Source organism: Myotis myotis, unplaced genomic scaffold (genome assembly GCF_014108235.1).
Source record: "Myotis myotis isolate mMyoMyo1 unplaced genomic scaffold, mMyoMyo1.p scaffold_m19_p_3, whole genome shotgun sequence".
NCBI classification, from domain to species: domain Eukaryota; kingdom Metazoa; phylum Chordata; class Mammalia; order Chiroptera; family Vespertilionidae; genus Myotis; species Myotis myotis.
Window position 1 is genome coordinate 156,741,318 of NW_023416335.1, and position 19,618 is coordinate 156,760,935.

General features: G+C 53.6%; 3 protein-coding genes across 6 annotated transcripts; 2 read left to right on the forward strand and 1 right to left on the reverse strand.

Moving 5' to 3' along the window:
• The first annotated feature begins 51 nt into the window (after window positions 1–51).
• LOC118649575 (25-hydroxyvitamin D-1 alpha hydroxylase, mitochondrial) lies at window positions 52–7,806 on the forward strand. Of its 3 annotated transcripts, none has more exons than XM_036296795.1 (9): window positions 52–976; window positions 1,570–1,760; window positions 2,228–2,430; window positions 2,559–2,759; window positions 2,845–3,017; window positions 3,214–3,386; window positions 3,585–3,663; window positions 3,946–4,143; window positions 7,376–7,806. In XM_036296795.1, exons 1-9 carry the CDS (start codon window positions 782–784, stop codon window positions 7,421–7,423), a joined length of 1,461 nt encoding a protein of 486 aa, XP_036152688.1. In that variant the 5' UTR covers window positions 52–781; the 3' UTR covers window positions 7,424–7,806. The 3 variants fall into 3 exon arrangements, with proteins under 3 accessions (XP_036152688.1, XP_036152686.1, XP_036152687.1); XM_036296793.1 differs by lacking the exon at window positions 7,376–7,806 and adding an exon at window positions 4,448–5,336; XM_036296794.1 differs by lacking the exon at window positions 7,376–7,806 and adding an exon at window positions 4,448–5,336 and having other exon boundaries at window positions 3,585–3,636.
• A 579-nt stretch (window positions 7,807–8,385) lies between these two features.
• MARCHF9 (membrane associated ring-CH-type finger 9) lies at window positions 8,386–12,552 on the reverse strand. Its single transcript, XM_036296809.1, has 4 exons — window positions 11,719–12,552; window positions 10,565–10,720; window positions 9,697–9,889; window positions 8,386–9,220 (listed from the first exon to the last, which is right to left on the reverse strand). The coding sequence occupies exons 1-4, from the start codon at window positions 12,073–12,075 to the stop codon at window positions 8,886–8,888; spliced, it is 1,041 nt and encodes a 346-aa protein (XP_036152702.1). The 5' UTR covers window positions 12,076–12,552; the 3' UTR covers window positions 8,386–8,885.
• A 3,681-nt stretch (window positions 12,553–16,233) lies between these two features.
• CDK4 (cyclin dependent kinase 4) lies at window positions 16,234–19,531 on the forward strand. 2 transcript variants are annotated; one of them, XM_036299747.1, is made up of 8 exons: window positions 16,234–16,417; window positions 16,897–17,133; window positions 17,296–17,431; window positions 17,548–17,715; window positions 17,868–17,977; window positions 18,534–18,584; window positions 18,717–18,852; window positions 19,098–19,531. In XM_036299747.1, exons 2-8 carry the CDS (start codon window positions 16,916–16,918, stop codon window positions 19,188–19,190), a joined length of 912 nt encoding a protein of 303 aa, XP_036155640.1. In that variant the 5' UTR covers window positions 16,234–16,417; window positions 16,897–16,915; the 3' UTR covers window positions 19,191–19,531. The 2 variants fall into 2 exon arrangements, with proteins under 2 accessions (XP_036155640.1, XP_036155641.1); XM_036299748.1 differs by lacking the exon at window positions 16,234–16,417 and having other exon boundaries at window positions 16,529–17,133.
• The last annotated feature ends 87 nt before the right edge of the window (window positions 19,532–19,618 follow it).

Here is a 19,618-nt window from a genome sequence, read left to right on the forward strand (position 1 = left end):
TATCCTCCCAGCCTCTCCCTGCCTAAGACTTGATCTAGGGAATTTATGCTGCCTTTATTGTAACTGTTTCTGAAGAGTCCCAGGGAGGGTGTGGGGTTGGAGACCCTCTCTTTTTTCATCTTGACCTTCCATTCCAGAACTTCTGGGCTGACTGGCTGACATAAAAGAGCCCCCATCCTCAAGGAACAAAGATGAAGGCTCCTGTAACCCATTTTACCCCATTAACTCACCTGCCATTTGCCCAGTGTCCAGTAGAGGAGTTGGGGGATATGTGATAGTGCAAGAAAATTCTGCTCATACAGAGAAGGAGCAGCTGATGAGCCAAGAATATGAGGACAGCTACGGCTGTGCCTCTTCCCCGCTCGCTTCCTTTCCAGGAAGAGCTGGAGGATGGGGAATTCCTGAGCATGGGCCGAGGGGCCTGTCTCCGAGAGGAAGTGGTGGGAATATCAGGGACTGACTATATCTTGGTCACCTAAGTTTCACTAAATAGCCTTCCCAGGAAGAGGTCTTCAGGTTATGGGACTAGGGCACCAGCCCAGGAGGAGAAACTGAGGCAGACCTCCCCTCCCAAGAGGGTCATTGCAACATGAGACCCAAGAGAGCTACACAGGCAGCCTCAGCCCCTCCTACTGTTCCTAGGTGCTAATCCCTGCACAGACCACTGGAAAGAGGATTGGCTGAGTGGCTTGGAGAGGGGGCGTCGCCACTACCTTCCCCAAGGGTTAAATAGGGGTGCAGACAAGATGCTCGGAAGTGCTGTATTTCCCAGAACCAGACCATGACCCAGACCCTCAAGCTCGCCTCCAGGGTGTTGCATCGTGCCCGCTGTGTTTTTGAGCTGGGCGCCTCACTGGGCTCCAGAGGCTCCGGCTCAGCGCCTCGGGGCTTGGCAGACATCCCAGGCCCCTCCACGCCGGGTTTTCTGGCCGAACTTTTCTGCAAGGGAGGGCTGTCGCGCCTACACGAGCTGCAGGTAGATTGGGACTCTGTTCCTGGGACTCCCGCGCTGGGGACACAGACTAGTGCAGATCGTAGGAGGGAAGGCCAGTGAGGACGGATGCGCATGAATTACAGAAAGACTAGCTGGGACTTGGGGCTTTGGCTCAAGCAGCACGGAGTCCATCCCGACACCCAGCAGGAGTGCATTCAGAAAGCGCCTTCTCCTCGCAGTGCGGAAGTCTGGAAGCCCGGTAGGTCCAGACAAATGGGCAGGAGGCAGGAACGCGCAGGACCTTCCCCCGGCATTCCGCGTGTTGGGCTTAAAGCTACCTGCGCTCCTATCCTTTGGGCTCTCGTCCTGAAATGGAGAGTCCTTTAGGGATTTTTCCACCGTGGCTTGGCCAAGGTGACCAAAGAGAGGTCCTGAATATCTAAGCAAAGTCCTTCCACTTGGCCCATCACACTCCAACTTTCTAGGGATGGAAAGAGGGGGAGAGGTTTTTAGCATTAGGTCCATGCACCAGCTGGGAGCTCCCCCTTCCAAAGCCTCGCCACTTGGTGTTGGCACGGGCCAACCTGGGAGTCCCTTTGCCCATGTCTCCGGTGTCGCCGCGCCCATTCTCCCAGGTGCAGGGCGCTGCGCGCTTCGGTCCTGTGTGGTTGGCCAGCTTCGGGAAGGTGCGCACGGTGTACGTGGCGGCCCCTACACTCATCGAGCAGCTGCTGCGACAGGAGGGGCCCAGGCCCGAGCGCTGCAGCTTCTCACCGTGGGCTGAGCACCGGCGCCAGCGCCAGCGGGCTTGCGGACTGCTCACAGCGTGAGTCCTCTCTGGCCCAAAGCCCTGAAGCCCCACTGCGTCCCTCTCCAGTGGAGGGTCTGGAGACAGTCTGGGGGTGTGGATGAGGGAAGGCCGTCTCCCGCAGACTCTGCCAAATAGGGATTTTCACCCCAGTCTGTTTCTCAAGCTCAGGTAGAGCCCGGCCCGCGCCCCACGCTCCCCTCCTCTTGATCCTTATCTTTTGAGGGCAGAATCCTGGGTGCCGGCAAACGGGGCTAGGGTACCAGGATCCAGATGTAATGTAAGATTCTGTGACTCAGGTTACCCAGGAATCCAGGCCCCTCTGGGGGCAGGAAATGAGTAAGGAAGAAAGGGGATGAAAAGCAGACGCAACTCCACTCCTAGTCACCCGAGCGGAACACGCTCCTCAACCGCAGCCAACAGCGCCGAACGGCCTCCACACACCCACTTCGGCCCTGATGCGCCCCCTCTCCGCACCCCTACAGGGAAGGCGAAGAATGGCAGAGGCTCCGCAGCCTCCTGGCCCCGCTCCTCCTTCGGCCTCAAGCAGCTGCCCGCTATGCCAGGACCCTGGACAACGTGGTCCTTGACCTGGTGCGGCGACTGCGGCGCCAACGGGGACGTGATACTGGGTCGCCCGCCCTGGTTCGCGATGTAGCCGGAGAGTTTTACAAGTTTGGACTAGAAGGTGAGTACCAAGACAGTTGAGGCAAGCTTAGGAGGCATTACCCGCCCCCACCCCACCCCCACCCCCGGCCCAGGGTGTGGGGTGGAGATGGGGTCGCCCGTGTCCTGACAGCGCCCCCTCCCGGCCAGGCATAGCAGCTGTGCTGCTGGGTTCGCGCCTGGGCTGCCTGGAGACAGAAGTGCCTCCAGACACCGAGACCTTCATCCGGGCAGTGGGATCTGTGTTTGTGTCCACGCTGTTGACCATGGCGATGCCCAACTGGCTGCACCGCCTGGTGCCGGGACCCTGGGGCCGCCTCTGCCAAGACTGGGACCAGATGTTTGCATTTGGTGAGGCACAGACGTGAAGCGGGGATGGGAGGATGGAAAGCCGTCCAGGGGTAGTGAGGCCTCCCTGCACCTTCCCCCCACGCAGCCCAGAAGCACGTGGAGCGGCGAGAGGCCGAGGTAGCCATGAGGAGCCAGGGAAGGCCTGAGGAGGACATGGAATCGGGGGCGCACCTGACCTACTTCCTGTTTCAGGAAGAGTTGCCTGCCCCGTCCATCCTGGGGAATGTGACGGAGCTGCTACTGGCCGGAGTGGACACGGTAGCGTTCTCCCTCCATGTTGTGGCCCCACTTTCAGAGCTTAGCCTGTCCAATCTCAATCCAGCTGCATAGGATTCGCTATAGCCCTCTAGAACCGCTTGGGTTAGCACTTTCTGGACTGCGGGCAGCTTCACGTTCTGCTCCCTAGGCTGGTTTCTGCTCTTACTGCCTCCAATGCTCTCACCTATCCTCTCAGGTGTCCAACACGCTCTCCTGGGCTTTATATGAACTCTCTCGGCACCCCGAAGTCCAGACGGCTCTCCACTCCGAGATCACAGCTGCCTTGGCCAGGGGGTCCAATGCCCACTCCTCAGCCACTGTTCTGTCCCAGCTGCCCCTGCTGAAGGCTGTCCTCAAGGAAGTGCTAAGGTGAGGGGGAAGGAGAGAAGGAGCTAGAGAAAATGCTGGGGAAGGGCTGGGAAAGCAGGTAGTCGATGGGAGTAGGGAGAAAGTGGAGAAAATTGTACTCTACTCCTGGCCAAGAATGGGTTTGGAAGTTGCTGGCATGAGAGGGAGGCTAAAGGCCCAGCCTCACCTTCCTGTCTCTCCTTGTGCTCTGCCACCCAGACTGTACCCCGTAGTACCTGGAAATTCCCGTGTTCCAGATAAAGACATTCGTGTAGGTGATTATATCATCCCCAGAAATGTGAGTAGAGCCTATGGGTCCATTTTGCTAAGCCATCCCTCGCTATCTTGGCCCTGATCCCATTCTCAACTCTCCATAAGCCCTTCAAACCCTTCCCTTGGCCTGAATGCTTCTCTCTGGGATATAATGGGGCAGTGGAAAAATCATTTCAAAAGCAGCCACAGAAAATTTCCCCATCACCTACTAGAGCCTGCCTTCATCCCAGTCCATATAGTCTTTTCTCCATGTCTCTCCTTGCATTCCTGGGTCCGAATTGACAAGTCTGTGTTCCTCCCTCACCAGACGCTGGTCACTCTGTGTCACTATGCCACTTCAAGGGACCCTGCCCAGTTCCCAGATCCAAATACTTTTCGCCCAGCGCGCTGGCTGGGGGAGGGTCCAGCCCCCCACCCATTTGCCTGTCTTCCCTTTGGCTTCGGCAAGCGCAGCTGCATGGGGAGACGCCTGGCAGAACTTGAGCTGCAAATGGCTTTGGCCCAGGTGAGTGATCTAGACCTTCTCCAGACGAGAGAGACCCTAACCCTCTCAAGCTGTGAGCTCTTATCCTGACAAACATAGGAGAACATTTAAGACTTAATGTTTTAAATACGTCAATCTCATTATAGTCCTGGAAAGTGAGTGAGGGTATTTGGACTATCTATTTCCCTACCATAGTCCCTTATCCTGATTAACCAAGAAGTTCACTACCAACCTTGACCATTCTAACACAAATAATGCCCATGACCAAAGCAGCCCACCATTGTAGACTCCTCCCATAATGATAGCTTTCTTCCTCACTTTTCAGATTTTGACCCACTTTGAGGTACAGCCTGAGCCAGGCGCTGCCCCAATCAGACCCATGACCCGGACTGTCCTAGTACCTGAGAGGAGCATCAACCTACAGTTTGTGGACAGATAGTCCTGGGGAAGGAGGCTGTTACCTTTTCTCTCATCATAGGGGTTTATTAGGCACAAGACCAAGAGATGTGTATTTCCCCTGAGACCTGTCTATCTCATCACACTAGTCAGAATGATCATAGCAAAGGGTTTGAGGCAGTCCTGGCCAAGGTGTGAAGTATGCATTTGGCCTGACCCAGCAGGCCCGGAGAAAACCACACTCCCTCTGCTGCTCAGCCCTTTTCCTGATCATATCATATGCATCCTTCAAGGGCCAGCTCAGACTTTTAACTAATAATGCTGGGTGACCTGAGGACGAATTCCACCACTGCCCTTCGGGGGCTCCACAGTGTTCACAGATGCTGCTGACTAGCTCTTTACATGACATGAGCTAAGTAATTGTGCATCTGGTCTGCACCTGGTTGGTCTTCCTTGCATGTGAGCTCTTTGAGAGGAAGGATGAGGCCTTATTCAGTGTTTATACCCCTGCCAGGGCCTGTCCCTGGGTGACACGCAAAATCTCAGATTGAATCTGGACCATGTGGCAGAAGCGGGGAGCAGCTTACCAGGCTCTGCCTACCCCATTCCTTCCTCACCTTGCCTCTAGAAGGGTGAATCTGCCTTTGCCTGGTTTATGATTTTTTAAAAATGATCCTTGCCTCTCTGGTCACTATTGAGTTGGCTTGACTTAGTTCCCAGACAGAGACATCTCTGCACCTTTCCTTGTATATGCCTTCCTTTTACATATTGACATTTTTAAATATTCATAGTTTTGAAATTAAAAAAATTTGAATGTTCCCTCCTTGACTTTTGACTTATTTCTCTCCCACTCTCACTTCCTACAAGACCTGGAGGCAAGACCCTCACCCAAATCCCTGACCTTGTTTTCTCAGGCCCTGGGATTGACCCCAATAGCATGGGAGGTCTAGATACCTGGAAGAGGGGTTTGCATCACAAACCCAGACACGTTTCTGTCTGGAGTGGGAACAGCCAAGTCTGGCTCCCTGGAGGAGAGTAAGAGGGTGGTGGTGAGAAGTAACCACAGGGCTAGCTGTAAGAAAGGGCCAGAACTAGGGATTTACAGAGATGGCCAGAGGCGGCTGACTCTTTGGTAGAAGTGTTTTTGGAATCTGAACTGAAGGACATCCTAGAATGGCCACTCTGACCTCTCTGGGAAGATTGCTCCAACGTCTTTTCCTTTGGAGGAAGACCGGATACAACCAGAGAAACGAAGTCAGACAGGATGAAAGCTCAGTGTGAGGGTGGCCAGGAGCCCTGGGGCACCAAGCAGAAAGGGGCTGGGCAGAGGGAGCCTGTTGCCCTGAGTCAGCACTCTCTGGCCCCCCAGAAGTTGGGCACAGCCCTCCCCTGTGCTGTACACAGATGAACTCATCTTCCATATAAATCAATCTCTCAGCACACTCCCCACAGCTCCCTCTGAGGGTAGCCCAGATTACCCTCCCCATGTCAGGACTTGTCCCCTTTCCTCCTGCTCCTTCCACACCCCATTCCAATGAGCCAGATGTAGATGGAGATTTCACTTCACACTTCCTCCTCCTCCCCACCACCTCAACCCCCTGCCCTAGACATGGCTCCCTGACCACAGAAACTTCATTAGCCACCAAGCCTTCTGGGGAGTTATCTATTTGTGTAAAATCTACAGAGGGGCAGGTTGTCCCTTTACTGTCCCTTCTCTCAATTCCTGTACTATACTCGATCCCCATCCCCATCCCCCTATCACTAAACTCAACCCAAACTTCAGTGAGCTGATTTTTCGCCGACTTGAGCTTTGAAAGAATAAAGCCCCAATTCCTCTCAGACCCTTTCCCCTGGACTTAGTGATGCAGGCTCTGACACCCACACTCTCCACTGGGCAAGTTGGACTGCTCACTTGAGGATGGCAACAGTTACTATAATCCCTTTTCTGGATAAGATTCACTTTAAGGTGGAAAAGGGAAGGATAGGGGACAGTACTGATTGCTGGTCCCAACCCAATACCAAGACATCTAATGGTACTGAAAGGAAGAGGAATATACTGTCTCACTTGGCCTGGTTTTAGGACCTAGAGTCCAAATGGAGACAGTGTGTTTGTGTGCCTATGATCTTGGGATTATTTAAATTTCCATGTGGGCCATCACGGGGGCAGCCCAGGCTTGGCACAGGAAACCCCAACTATGTGGTACCTATCTGAACCCTATCTGCCATGATAGGCACTAGTAGTCACTCTGATTTGCTGTCTCCCATCTGACAGCTGGTCCCCACCAGCTATCCTGTGAATAGCAAATCAGTAAAGTCTGGCTCTTCTGTCTGCTCAAGTAGGGAATGTGGAAGGTTACTTCTCTGGAGAAACAATTTTCCACTGGAAAATGGGGGAGGAGGGAGGGGAGCGGGATATTGCTCAGCCTCAGTTCCCTCTCCATGTTGATTCCTGGAGGTGATACACATCCCACACGTCCAGGTGACTTTGGTATCTATACCTCCAGGCAAGTCTGGGTGCTAGCACCATGGACAGCAGCGAAGACCCCCTTTTAGAGAGGGATAAGAGATAACCAATACCCAAGCAAGGATATGTGACCTTTAACAGATAAGCATTTTTCCCCCAAACATCCCCAGGGAGCATATAGAGCAGACCTTCTCTGAGAGAAGGACTAATAATAGGAAAGGCCTCTGGATCTGACTTTAGCAAAGTGTGAAGTAATTAATTTAATTGCTGATGAGTAGTTCACTTAAAAGATACCATCATTCATATAATACACAGCTCTAAGACCTCAGGAGAAAGGGCTGAGGCTTAGGCTGATCCACATTTTAACCAGTCCTCCCCAAATTTTCTCTATAGACAACTGCCCTCTACGCTGCTGTCTCCAAGCACAATACTTCCAGTTAATACCACTAGCTGAGACACAGCAGGATCAGACCTATAAGCTGGAGACTCATATCATGGAAGGATTCTGTCCATCTCACTTCAAATAAGTCCAAATTCACTTCACACCACTTCTCCAGGTGAGCACAGGACCTGAGAAGGACTAAGAATCCAAATGATCCCCAGAGCAAGGAGAGCTCCAGCCTTCCTCTGCCCCCACGCGTAGAGCATTGGAGGAGCTCTCATTCTTACAAATAACCACCATCCTTCACATTTGCAATGTCTAGATTCCCTCATATTTACATATCTATGACACTCAACACACATTTCCAAGGCTCTGTGCAATTCCAGATGAAAAACACATTTTGCAATTTGTTAACCAGCTATTATTTGAAATAAATGGACCATCATCTACAGTATAAATCATTTTATGCCATCATTGATTTTCTTTGCAATGGCATTCAACCTGTCCCTTCTTCTTCTTTTTTTAAATATATTTTTATTTATATCAGAGAGGAAGGGAGAGGAAGAGAGAGATAGAAGCATCAATGATGAGAGAGAGTCATTGATCAGCTGCCTCCTGCAAGCCCCACACTGGGGATTGAGTCCGAAACCTGGGCATATGCCCTGACCGGGAATCGAACCGTGACCTTCTGGTTCATAGGTCGATGCTCAACCACTGAGCCATGCCGGCTGGGCGCAACCTGCCCCTTCTCTATCCTCATTCCAACCCTATGAGGTAGACAGGAAAACCACAGTGGAGAGATTTTTTTGTAAATCACAAACTTGGAGGTGGTAGTTCCGCCCATTAGATACCTCTGAGCATTGCCATCTAGCAGCCAACATGAATTATTCACCAGCAAGTGGGAGTTACACCTCCAATTCAGAACCCACTGCTGCATTTGGGATTTGTAACCTCTGCAGAGAAACCTCCCCACACCTCCCAACCCTCCAGAGAAGCCCCAGATGAGAAAGGAGTCTCCACGTGCATATAAATGATTCTTTATGCCCTCCCCCCATGCAATGGGGGGCAGAGCAGGGGAAGTCCCCCCGCCCTCATGCAGGGAACGGGAGGTCAATGTATACTAGTCTTATTGCCAGCTGCCCTGTGGCCATGGGGTGGGGAATGGGGGGGTCTACAGCCCCTTTCTTCTGGCATTGGTTCCCCCTCACCAAGTCACCATGATAGAGCTGAGGGGCTGGAGGCCCTAGGAGCTGAGGTAAGGACGGTTCTCTGGGGAAGAAAAGCTGTTCTCCCCACTTGCCCACTGGCTGCCCCAGGATGAGTGTGGGGAATGGAATGTCATCCAAGTGACTCCACCCAGTGGGCAGAAGCCAATGTCTCCAGCTTGAGGCTGCCCACAGAGATCTTCAGTGGTGGGAGCAGTGTGCCCCAAACATCTGGTCCAGGTGGTACCTCCAGCAGCCATGATAGCTCATCTCTGGCCGACGCATTGACTCAAGATCCCCGCTCCTGGAGTTCAGTTCAGACTGTGGTGACCCTCATGACAACCTCTCGGCCGGAATGGGAACTAGAACGCGCATCTGGTGGCCGAAGCTGTCCAAGGAGGTGCAGGATTGTGTAACCACAGCGCTGAGGCAAGAGCGTCCGCATGCGCTGGGCAGCCGGGGGTCGGCTGGTGGCCCCAGAGGGAGGGCCCGTCCGTGAGGTCCTGGGGCCCGGCTTCCCTGCCGTCCCTCCCCCTGCATCTCCTCCTATGTCCTTGGTCTTGTCATAATTCAGGACCTTCCACTGCTGGTTCACTGCCTGCCAGCGTTTGAAGATGCGGTAGACAGAGGAGCCTTCATGGACAATGAGTCCTAAGCAAGAGGGATAAGATATCCAGGGTCAACTGCTGCCCAGACCTAGGTCAGAGGTGCTGAAGCAAGCATTTTCCAGAGTGAGGAGATAGGGTTGCAAAAGACTTGGAGAAGCTGGGAAGGGAGGGGCACCAAGATAGCCCTAAGGGCTCTCAATGGTAGAAAACGTGGCCATAAAGCTGAAGGAATGGGGAGGGAAAGTTAAGTGTATGAGTGCAGTGGTTCTCAACCTGTGGGTCGCGACCCCTTTGGCGGTCGAACGACCCTTTCACAGGGGTCGCCTAAGAACATCCTGCATATCAGATATTTACATTACGATTCATAACAATAGCAACATTACAGTTATGAAGTAGCAACGAAAATAATGTTATGGTTGGGTCACAACATGAAGAACTGTATTTAAAGGGCCAGAAGGTTGAGAACGACTGAGTTGGAGGAAGTTGCTCCTCAGGTCAAAGGGGGAGAGGTGCCCTCACCTATGCAGACGACATCCATGAAGCCATACATGCCGTAGCAGATCTGAAATAGCAGATCCTGTCGTTGCCACTTGGCTGAAGGGCTGAGTGAGGACCAGATGAGCCAGGAGATGCTGGCGACGAGGAAGAGAGAGCCCAGAACTATGGCCGCAATCTGGACCTTCTCAATGACTGTCAGGGAGATGGCTTGCCACTGTGTGGGAGAAAGGGTTCCAAAAAGTCACAGAAAGACATGGAGGGCCAGGTGATGGTTAGCCCTGAAAAGGAGGATGCTCCCGGAGCCTTCCTGGAACCCTTCCGGCAGGATTAACACCTGTCTCTTCCGTGCCCTGATCAAACCTAGCCTGTGGCACTGCTCAAGTTGTTTGAAACCATGTGTCTGTCCTAGTTTAGAAAGGCAGGATCAGGCAAGTGCTCTGAAGCCAGACCATCTAGGTTTGAATTCCAAATTCTAACTCCATCACTTCCTGGCTGAGTAACCTTGGGCAAGTTTTCAAATTTCTTTGTGCACCAATCTTTAAGATGGGGATAATAATGGTATGTAACTAATAGAATTATTATGATGATTAAAAGAGTTAATACACACCAAGAGCTTGACACACAGAAAACACTACATTATTGCTGTCCTCATTGATGTTACTATCTTTTTCTTTTTTGTTGTCCCAGTGCAGTGCCTAGAACAGTGCCTGGAATAAAGGTGGCACGTAATAGTGCATTGTAAATAAGTGAAGAAAGGGAGGATTTACAGAAAGATAGGAAATTGTGGGGAGGGTAAATAAATGGATGAAATAGGCTCCCCGGAGGGTTCCTGACTCTGAATGGTGAAAGGCCCTTACTCCAATCCGAGAGTCCTCTCCGTGCACCTCACCTGCAGTGGGTTCTTGGTGCTGATCGCCAGGACCTGATACTTGAAGTAGCAGAGCTCACAGCTCCAGGAGCCCCTCTCGCTAATCCAGCGGATGAGGCAGGGCTGGTGCGTGCAGCGCACGGAGCCGTCACAGCGGCAGGGGCTCAGGAGCTCCCCCTGGAGGAAGAGTGACGACAGTCCCTGTCAGCTAGCACCACCGCGACCCACTCCTCTCCGCTCTGGGAGATCAGCCATTGTCCCACCTTAGAAAAGCTCAGGCCTTTCACCCCACAGAGGGCAAGAGGCTAAGGCTGCAGGACAAAAGAAAAAAGTTAGAGCGCAAGGCAAACTTCCCTGACCAAACAGACGAGGATGAAAAGGGACTGGAGCGGAGGTGGGGAAATGGGTCTTCTCTTTTCCCAGCATTTGGAGAGGGTGGTCTTTAAGGCGTCCCGACTGGAAGGCTACCCCTTAGGATCTGAAGGGTTAGCGTTAAGCTTCAGAGCCAGGCCTTCCTCCCCTTCCATCGCCGTAAAGCATGTCACAGGTGTGGCGCGCACTGGGCTGCGTTAGTCCTCCGTTTCCAAGTATCAAAAGGGAGAAGAAATTCGGGGGGGTGGGGGGGAGGAGCAGGTGTTCCCTTTTAATCCAGGAAATATGTCTCCCTGCATAGAGACATCCCCAGCACTACCCCGAGACAACTTTGTCCATAACATTTAAACAAAGAGTACTCTTTGCAATGAGATGGAAAGTTGCAGAACGGGAAGTGGAGAAAAGTGCCCCACGGAGAGAAACGTTGAATGAGGCCAGGGCGCCGGCTGGGCCCCTCCCTTCCAGGTGGAAACCAGCGCTCTCCTCGGCCACCTCCCCAGCCGACAAAGACCCCAGGGGGAGAGGCCGGGGGAGGAAGGCAGTCCCCGTTCGTGGGCGAGGGATGTTGAGCTTCGCCGGGAGAAAGTCCCACCCCTTCCTGGCGACCCCTGGTTCCCCTCCACCTCCAACGGACGCTCCGGGCGTCTCCAGCCGGCCCCCCAACCTCCCCCGAGTCCCACTCGGGTGCCGGGTCCCGCCCAGCCTCCCAGGCCCCGCCCCCCGTCCGCGGTCTCCCCGGGCGCCCCAGGTGGGCGCCGCCACCCCGCCCGGCCCCGCCCCGCGAGCGCCCGGCCGGGCCTGACCTGCTCGGGGCCCTGGAAGCAGATCCGGCACTGGGGGGTCCGCAGCCCGCTGTCCAGGCTGCTGCTGAGCGACAGGGCGTCCAGCGCGCCCGGGGGCGGCGGCGGCGCGGGCGGCGGCGGGGGTCCGGCCCGCGGCTCCTTGTCGCCGGCCAGGCCCCGCGCGCGCGGCCCCGGCCCGTAGTACTCCTCCTCGTCGCCGTCGCCCTCGTCCCGGGCCGCGCAGCCGGCGAAGGGCGCCCAGCCGCAGCCGCTCCCCCCGCCCCCCCGGGGCTGCGGCTCGGCGCGGGGCCGCCCCCCGCCCGTCAGCACCAGCAGCTTCAGCTCGTTCAGGAACATGCGGAGCCGCGACTTGAGCATCGTCCGGGCGCCGGGGGGCGGGGGGCGGCGCGCAGGGGCTCCGGGCGGCGGGGGAAGGGAGAGGGCAAGGCCGGAAAGGGGGCGCGCACCGGGGAGCCCAGCCCCGCCGGGGTCCTCGGGGCCTGGGAGCGCCGTTCACGGCCGCCACCGCCGGGGCTTCGGGGCTGGCGGCGCCGGGAGGGCGGGCGGCCCGGGGGCGGCGGGGCGGGCGGCCATGGCCCGGGCGGTGGGCGGGGAGGGGGTTCAGGGTACCGCGCCCCGCGGGTCTGGGTCCGGAGCGGGCCGGACCCCCGGGATTACGCGCCCGGATCCTCCTGCGGCGGAGCCGCCCCCCATCGCCGTGCTCCCGGCCCCAGTCCCGCTTCGGCTCCCGGCTCCGTCTCGGCTCGGCCCGTGCGCTCGGCGGTGGCAAATGGCGGCTCCTTCCGGCGGCGGCGGCGGCGGCGGAGACCCCCCCACCCCCGGAGCGGCGGGCGGGAGGGGCGGGCGGGGCGGGAGCCGGGGAGCCGGTGAGGGATGGAGGGAGGGGCGGGGCGGGGAGGGGGAGAGGAGCAGTGGCCGCGGCTGCGCATCCCCGCCCTGCCCGGCAAGAGCAGGTGTCCCTAGAGGCGGGGGCGAGTGTGCAGCCCAGGGGAGGAGGGAGGGAGGGGGGTGTCCGAGAAAGGAGAGTGTGCACACTGGTAGGAGAGTAGGTGTGTGAACGGGTGAGGGGGGAAGGGGAGTGGGTGCTCAAAGACGCAGGTGCACCAGGGAGGGAGAGGCTTGTGCAAAATGCGAGTGTGCAGAGGAGAGGCTGTGCAAGGAGTCTACGGTCTGAGGGAGGTAAGTGAGCAAGAGAAAGACTCAAGCAGTAAACACTTTTACACAAAGGACTGAAAAGTGAGCATGATGTGGGACTGTGAGAGAGGTGAGGGTGTAATGGATGGGATCGGGCTGCATGAGAAACGAAATGTGTGATTGTAATGTGTGAGGTAGGTGAGTGAGCAAAGGAGATAGGAGTGCTAAAGGGATGAGAGTGTCTTTTCTGGCTTTCTCCTTCCCTTACCAACACACACACACACACACACACACACACACACACACACACACACACAGAGCTCTTTGCTTATATGGGGGCCTTGACCCTGAGAACCAGTTCTACCCCCTTACTAGGTCTGCTTTACACTTACAACCTCCCTCTCCTCCCTTTTACAACGCTGAGGGAAAAGGGATTCCAGAGGAGCCCATTGGGTCAAACACATTGTGAAAAAATTAATTAGTAAGAGAGTAATTAACAGAAGGGAGGGTATGGAACTAGGGACAGACTGCCAAACTAAGGCTCCTCAATAGAAAGTGACTGAGGAGAGTAATGCTCTTATGAAACATTCACATGCATTGGATGGATGGATGAATGAATGAATCAGAAAAGGGCTGGAACCCAAGCCAACATAGAGGATGACTTCTTTTTTTTTTTTAATTTAACTTACTGGGGTGATATTGGTTCACAAAAACATTCAGGTTTTAAGTGTACAACTCAACAAAACATCATCTGCACACCGCATCATGTGCCCATCGCCCAAAGCAAAGTCTCTTTCAGTCTCCATTTATGCCTTCTTTGCCCACCTCCACCTATTCCCACCCCCCTTTCCCTCTTGCTGTCACCACACATGCGTGTGTATGTGTGTATATATATAACTTCTAAAGACAGCTGTGGTGGGCTTATGTGGAAGGCCAGGCGCTAGGGTAGAAAGTTTGACACACACGTTCAGTTAGCATTTCTGAAGGCTTCCAAACCAACCAATTCTAACAAGATAGCCAATGAAACAATCACCTCACAAGCCCTATTCCCAGTTCAGACCTTGAGGTTTTTCTCTTTCTTAAAAAAAATTATTTATTGATGAGAGACATCAATTTGTTGTTCCACTTATTTATGTATTCATTGGTTGGTTCTTATATGTGCCCTGACGGGAGGTCCAACCCAGTATCAGGATAATGCTCTAACCCCGTGGTCGGCAAACTGCAGCTCGCGAGCCACATGCGGCTCTTTGGCCCCTTAGTGTGGCTCTTCCTAAGCCTTAGGAGTACCCTAATTAAGTTAATAACAGTGTACCTACCTATATAGTTTACGTTTAAAAAATTTGGCTCTCAAAAGAAATTTCAATCGTCGTACTGTTGATAGTTGGCTCTGTTGACTAATGTGTTTGCCAACCACTGCTCTAACCAATTGAGCTACCCCAGCAGAGCTTAAGGTTTTTCTTACTAGTCCCAGCTGCCCGTACCAGCAAGGGCTCAGAGTTGTACTATCAGAATGCAGAGGGAGAATCTCTATTGACATATCTTCCGTCTTGCCCCGGAGCATGCTTTATATTCATCTCATGCCTGAACTCTTACATCCTCAGCCAGATGGTTAAAGAGAATAGAAGTTAGGGTAGAAGGAATGAGAAATAGAGTAGTAAAATGGTTTCAGATTTTATTTTTAAAGACTACTTTATTAATTTTTAGAGAGAGAGGAAGAGAGAAGAGAGAAACCTTAATGTGAGAGTTTAACATACAGTAGATTGGCTGCCTCCTGCACGCCCCCTACTGGGGATCAAGCTGGCAACCAACCTGGGCATGTGCCCTGCCTGACCTGGAATCAACCAGCAGCAACCTTTCTGTGCAGGGAGGACGCCCAGTCAACAGCTACACTGGCCAGGGCTGGTTTCAGGTTTTAGACAAGTTGTCACAAATGAGACACTGCTTCCTTCCTTCCCTTACTTCCGTCCTCCCAAAGGGTTGGGAGATAAATAAAGAAGTGGGAGCCAGTAAGACCAGGGAAGCCAGAGAGAAACCTGCCCCTTGTCTACTTCTCTGTATCTGTGAGCAGAGGCCATTTGGGAAAGGTTTGTGTTCGGGGCAAGGGCAAGGGCTAAGAAAATTTGCACTGGAGGAAAAGAGCACAACAATGCCATATAATGAGTCACAAGGTTTGCAGAAGAGCACAAGTCATTCTCATGTAATGTGATGGTCTGGGGCAGCGGCTGTGGGAACTTCCTGCACATGCTCACTCCTATGTGTGTGTGTGTGTGTATATATCCATTTTTCTATGTATGACATATATATCATACACATACACACATATATCACAATATCTTAGTGCGGCAAAGAACCTATCTTCCAATCATTGAAAGCTTCTCTGCCAGAAGGCATGTGGTGGTCCTAGGAAGGGGTGGAAATTGGGAAGAGGGGAGGGCATTGCCTTGCCCCTCTTCCTGTTGGATTACTGTATTAATCTGCCTTTCATCAATCCTTTAATCCTAGTTTTGCCCTCACATGGGCATTGTCTACTCCCTATTTTGTGTGCACACTGTTGGCTACATCTTTACAGATAGTCTTTTAAAATATATATATATATATTTTCAGTGATTTCAGAGAGGAAAGAAGAGGGACCGAGAGATAGAAACATCAATGAGAGAGAACCATGGATCTGTTAGCTCCCCGAACGACTGAGCACGTTTCCTTGGCGGGAATCAAACCTGGGACTCTTTAGTGCGCAGGCCAACGCTCTATCCACTGAGCCAAACCTGCTAGGGCTTTACAGATAGTCTTATCACTACTTAAAAGGGCTTGTGACTGAGACTCCAAAAAACAAACAGACCCAGAACAACCCCCCATCCACACGGGAAGCAACCACTCAGTAGAAACTTGAATGAATGTGTGAATGAAACAAAGACACAAATGAGAATACGTGTCCCGATGGCAGTGGAGCAGAAAGGCCACGGCACCACCTCCTGTCCCCCGACACCCGCGCCCTCCCCCATATAGAGAAACAAGGAGTGAGAGTGGAGAAGGCCCGCAGCCCGCAGTTGGGATCTGGGTGGCCCAGGTTGCCATGGCACCGCCTTGGACTCCACCCTCTCCCATCTCCCCCCAACCACCACCCCACCCCGCTTGGGTAGTGGCAACTAGTCACGTGCTTCGTCGCGTAACCACACCTCTGCTCCTCGGAGCAATAGCATGCGGTCACGTGGGATAGCAACAGGTCACGTGGTGGCCATCGTCCCTCCTCCCCATTCTCCCCGCCGCCCCCCAACCGGGCACAGCCACTCCCGGCCCCTCTGCGCAGGAGTGGCTGGTCACGTGCCCCGAACGTCCGGCGCTCGCCCCTCCCCCCGGGTTTCCGCGCGCCTCTTTGGCAGCGGGTCACATGGTGAGGGTGGGGGTGAGGGTGGGGGTGAGGGGTCCGCTCTAGCTTGCGGCCTGTGTCTATGGTCGGGCCCGTGCGGTCCAGCTGCTCCGGACAGAGCTGAGTGTATGGCGCCGCAGAAACCGGCTCCTGCGCCCCGATAACGGTCCGCCCCCGCAGTTCCCGGCGCGGGGAGAAGTAAGAGCAGCCCCTTCCAGGGATGGAGACCTTTCTCCACCAGCCTGGCTTCCCACGCGGGCTGGTGACGGAGGGGTCGCTGGAGGCGGGGAGGGGGGCAGGGTGGAATCTGGTCCTTTGTGGCCGTGGGAGGGTCGTTTTCGGGGCTGGGGTGTAGGATCGTCGATGCAGGGGGTGTGTCGTGTGGGCTCTTCCTTTGTGGCAGGCGCGACGGTCCCAAAGGAAGAGATTTTTTAAAAATTCTAGGGCTTCACGTGGCTGAAGGGGTTGGGGCTAGAGAGACATTGTGTTACCTGAGGGGCGGGCGTGGCCACCCCGGGGACGGGAAGGGAAGGGAAGAGAAGGGAAGGGAAGGGAACGGGTGCTGGCGCTGGGTCTTTGTGCTGTTTGTTTTTTTCCTGGAGTTACTTTGTTGCTGTGGGCGCATTCCATCCGACCTCTGGAAGGGAATGTCGGTGGTAGAGTCTCTGTGATTGTAGGGTCTTCTCTGATCTGAGAATGGCTACCCCTCGATATGAGCCCGTGGCTGAGATTGGTGTTGGTGCCTACGGGACGGTGTACAAGGCCCGTGATCCACACAGTGGCCACTTCGTGGCCCTCAAGAGCGTGAGAGTCCCCAATGGAGGAGGTGCCGGAGGGGGCCTTCCCGTCAGCACAGTCCGTGAGGTGGCCTTACTGCGGCGGCTGGAGGCTTTTGAGCATCCCAATGTTGTCCGGTGAGAAGGTGAAGGGTTGGGAGAGGGTGCTCAAGGGGGAAAGACACCTCTCTGAGGGGCGTGGTGGTCTGGAGAGAAGTGGGGATCCCGAGGAAGTAGGGAAGGTCATGTTGGGGCCAAAAGGGATTGATCCATGAGCAGCCCACCATTTATTCCGGCCAGGCTGATGGATGTCTGTGCCACCGCCCGAACTGACCGGGAGACCAAAGTGACCCTGGTGTTTGAGCACGTGGACCAAGACCTACGGACCTATCTGGACAAGGCTCCCCCACCAGGCTTGCCAGTGGAGACCATCAAGGTGCGTGGGTTGGGCAGACAATGAGGCACGCGGGGGGCCTTGGCAGTAGGAGCCATTGTGATTTCAGGTATGGCGCCTTGTTTCCGGTTCCTCTGTACCTCCCCCTTCCAAACCAGGATCTGATGCGCCAGTTTCTAAGAGGCCTGGATTTTCTGCATGCCAATTGCATTGTTCACCGAGACCTGAAGCCGGAGAATATTCTGGTGACAAGCAGTGGGACAGTCAAGCTGGCTGACTTTGGCCTGGCCAGAATCTACAGCTACCAGATGGCACTTACACCTGTGGTCAGTAGAAAGATGTTAGCCGAAATGGGTTCTGGTTGGGGGTAGGGAAGTGCCCCTCGCAGTCGGGAAGTCATGTGTTTTGTGACATCAGTTGAGCAGTTGTGCTTCATGGTAACCCGTAGGCCCCTGTCCACTCTTCTTGTTCCCATTAGGTGGTTACACTCTGGTACCGTGCGCCGGAAGTTCTTCTGCAGTCTACATACGCAACTCCTGTGGACTTGTGGAGCGTTGGCTGTATCTTTGCAGAGATGTTTCGTCGAAAGTATGGGACCCAAGAATCCTGAACTATTTTGAGTTTCCCAGATCGCTTAAAAATCATCGCCTTATCATGCCCATTCTTTCACTTAAGTCAGTGGTTCTCAACCTGTGGGTCGCACCCCTTTGGGGGTCGAACGACCCTTTCACAGGGGTCGCCTAAGACCATCGGAAAACACATATATAATTATATATTGTTTTTGTGATTAATCACTATGCTTTAATTATGTTCAATTTGTAACAATGAAAATACATCCTGCATATCAGATATTTACATTACGATTCATAACAGTAGCAAAATTGCAGTTATGAAGTAGCAACGAAAATAATTTTATGGTTGGGGGTCACCACAACATGAGGAACTGTGTTAAAGGGTCGCGGCATTAGGAAGGTTGAGAACCACTGACTTGAGTACTACTGACCATCTTGTCCATAACTAGAAGCTCTGAAATGGAATTAGGAACTTATTATCCCTTTAGTTTCCATACTCTCTGTTTGAACCACTAAGCAATAACCATTCTGCTACATCTTTGAAAATGATGCGCTGTCCCTTCTCACCTTAGGCCTCTCTTCTGCGGAAACTCTGAAGCTGACCAATTGGGCAAAATCTTTGAGTAAGTGACGGGCAAGGGGGAAAAAATGTTCACTTGAGTCTTTCTGCTGCTGAGCCCTGGTAGCATTTGGCTCTGCCCCTGAGGTGGAGCCTTGGAGGACCTCTCTGACCAGAGTTTTCCCGTTCCCCTTAGCCTGATTGGGCTGCCTCCAGAGGAAGACTGGCCCCGAGATGTGTCTCTACCCCGAGGAGCCTTCCCCCCCAGAGGGCCCTGCCCAGTGCAGTCGGTGATCCCGGAGATGGAGAAGTCTGGAGCACAGCTGCTGCTGGTACTGAGTTTGGGCAAGGGAATGGGGTGAGATTAGGGTGAAAAATTTAGTAGTAGAAAAAGGACCCAAACCATTGTGGTTCCTGAGACTCAGTTGTTGGGTGGGTTAGTCTTTTGCTACTGTGATTGGCCATCCACAAAGAGGAATGTAGAAAATAGCCCATGCTAGGATTGTTGAGGGTGAGCAAAAGTCATTTTTGGGGTTTTTCTTCTTCACGATTTTCTGACTTTTGTCTCCCCTCACAGGAGATGCTGACTTTTAACCCACACAAGCGAATCTCTGCCTTCCGAGCCCTGCAGCACTCCTATCTACAAAAGGAAGAAGGTAACCCAGAGTGAGCAGTGGAGTCGCTGCAACAGAACCAAGAGAAGAGAAGCTGTCATTTACCTTGCTTTGAACACTAGAGTGCAGAGCCCCCCACGGAGAAGCGCTCTGTGTCTTTTTATCTGAGGCGGTGGAGACACTTCCTCCAACTTTTTACAGGGATATCTTGCTGGCTGCCTTAATGACATTCCCCTTTCTCCCCTCCTTTGGGGATTATCCTTCTCCTGCCCTCCTATTTCTTTACACCAAGGAGTATGTCCCTTGTTCTCCCCTTCCTTACCTTGATATTGGGATCCTTTTTTATACGGGGAAAAAAACAAAACAAAGAAATATGGTCTTTTTTTTTTTTTCCTTCCTTTTTTTAATGTTTCTTGCTTTGATTGGCTTTGCCATTTGGGGATTTGGAAAAACCATTTGGAAATAGACTTCTCTGCAGAATCTT

What these genes read in the sequence shown, in the direction of transcription:
- LOC118649575 (XM_036296793.1), top strand. Translation starts at nt 782, where the DNA reads ATGACCCAGACCCTCAAGCTCGCCTCCAGGGTGTTGCATCGTGCCCGC. An exon ending in CGCGCCTACACGAGCTGCAG is followed by an intron (nt 977 to 1,569) that starts GTAGATTGGGAC and finishes CCATTCTCCCAG; the next exon opens with GTGCAGGGCGCTGCGCGCTT. An exon ending in TTACAAGTTTGGACTAGAAG is followed by an intron (nt 2,431 to 2,558) that starts GTGAGTACCAAG and finishes CCTCCCGGCCAG; the next exon opens with GCATAGCAGCTGTGCTGCTG.
- MARCHF9 (XM_036296809.1), bottom strand. Translation starts at nt 12,075, where the DNA reads ATGCTCAAGTCGCGGCTCCGCATGTTCCTGAACGAGCTGAAGCTGCTG. An exon ending in GCTTCCAGGGCCCCGAGCAG is followed by an intron (nt 10,721 to 11,718) that starts GTCAGGCCCGGC and finishes CTCTTCCTCCAG; the next exon opens with GGGGAGCTCCTGAGCCCCTG. An exon ending in GCACCAAGAACCCACTGCAG is followed by an intron (nt 9,890 to 10,564) that starts GTGAGGTGCACG and finishes TCTCCCACACAG; the next exon opens with TGGCAAGCCATCTCCCTGAC.
- CDK4 (XM_036299747.1), top strand. Translation starts at nt 16,916, where the DNA reads ATGGCTACCCCTCGATATGAGCCCGTGGCTGAGATTGGTGTTGGTGCC. An exon ending in GAGCATCCCAATGTTGTCCG is followed by an intron (nt 17,134 to 17,295) that starts GTGAGAAGGTGA and finishes TATTCCGGCCAG; the next exon opens with GCTGATGGATGTCTGTGCCA. An exon ending in TGCCAGTGGAGACCATCAAG is followed by an intron (nt 17,432 to 17,547) that starts GTGCGTGGGTTG and finishes CTTCCAAACCAG; the next exon opens with GATCTGATGCGCCAGTTTCT.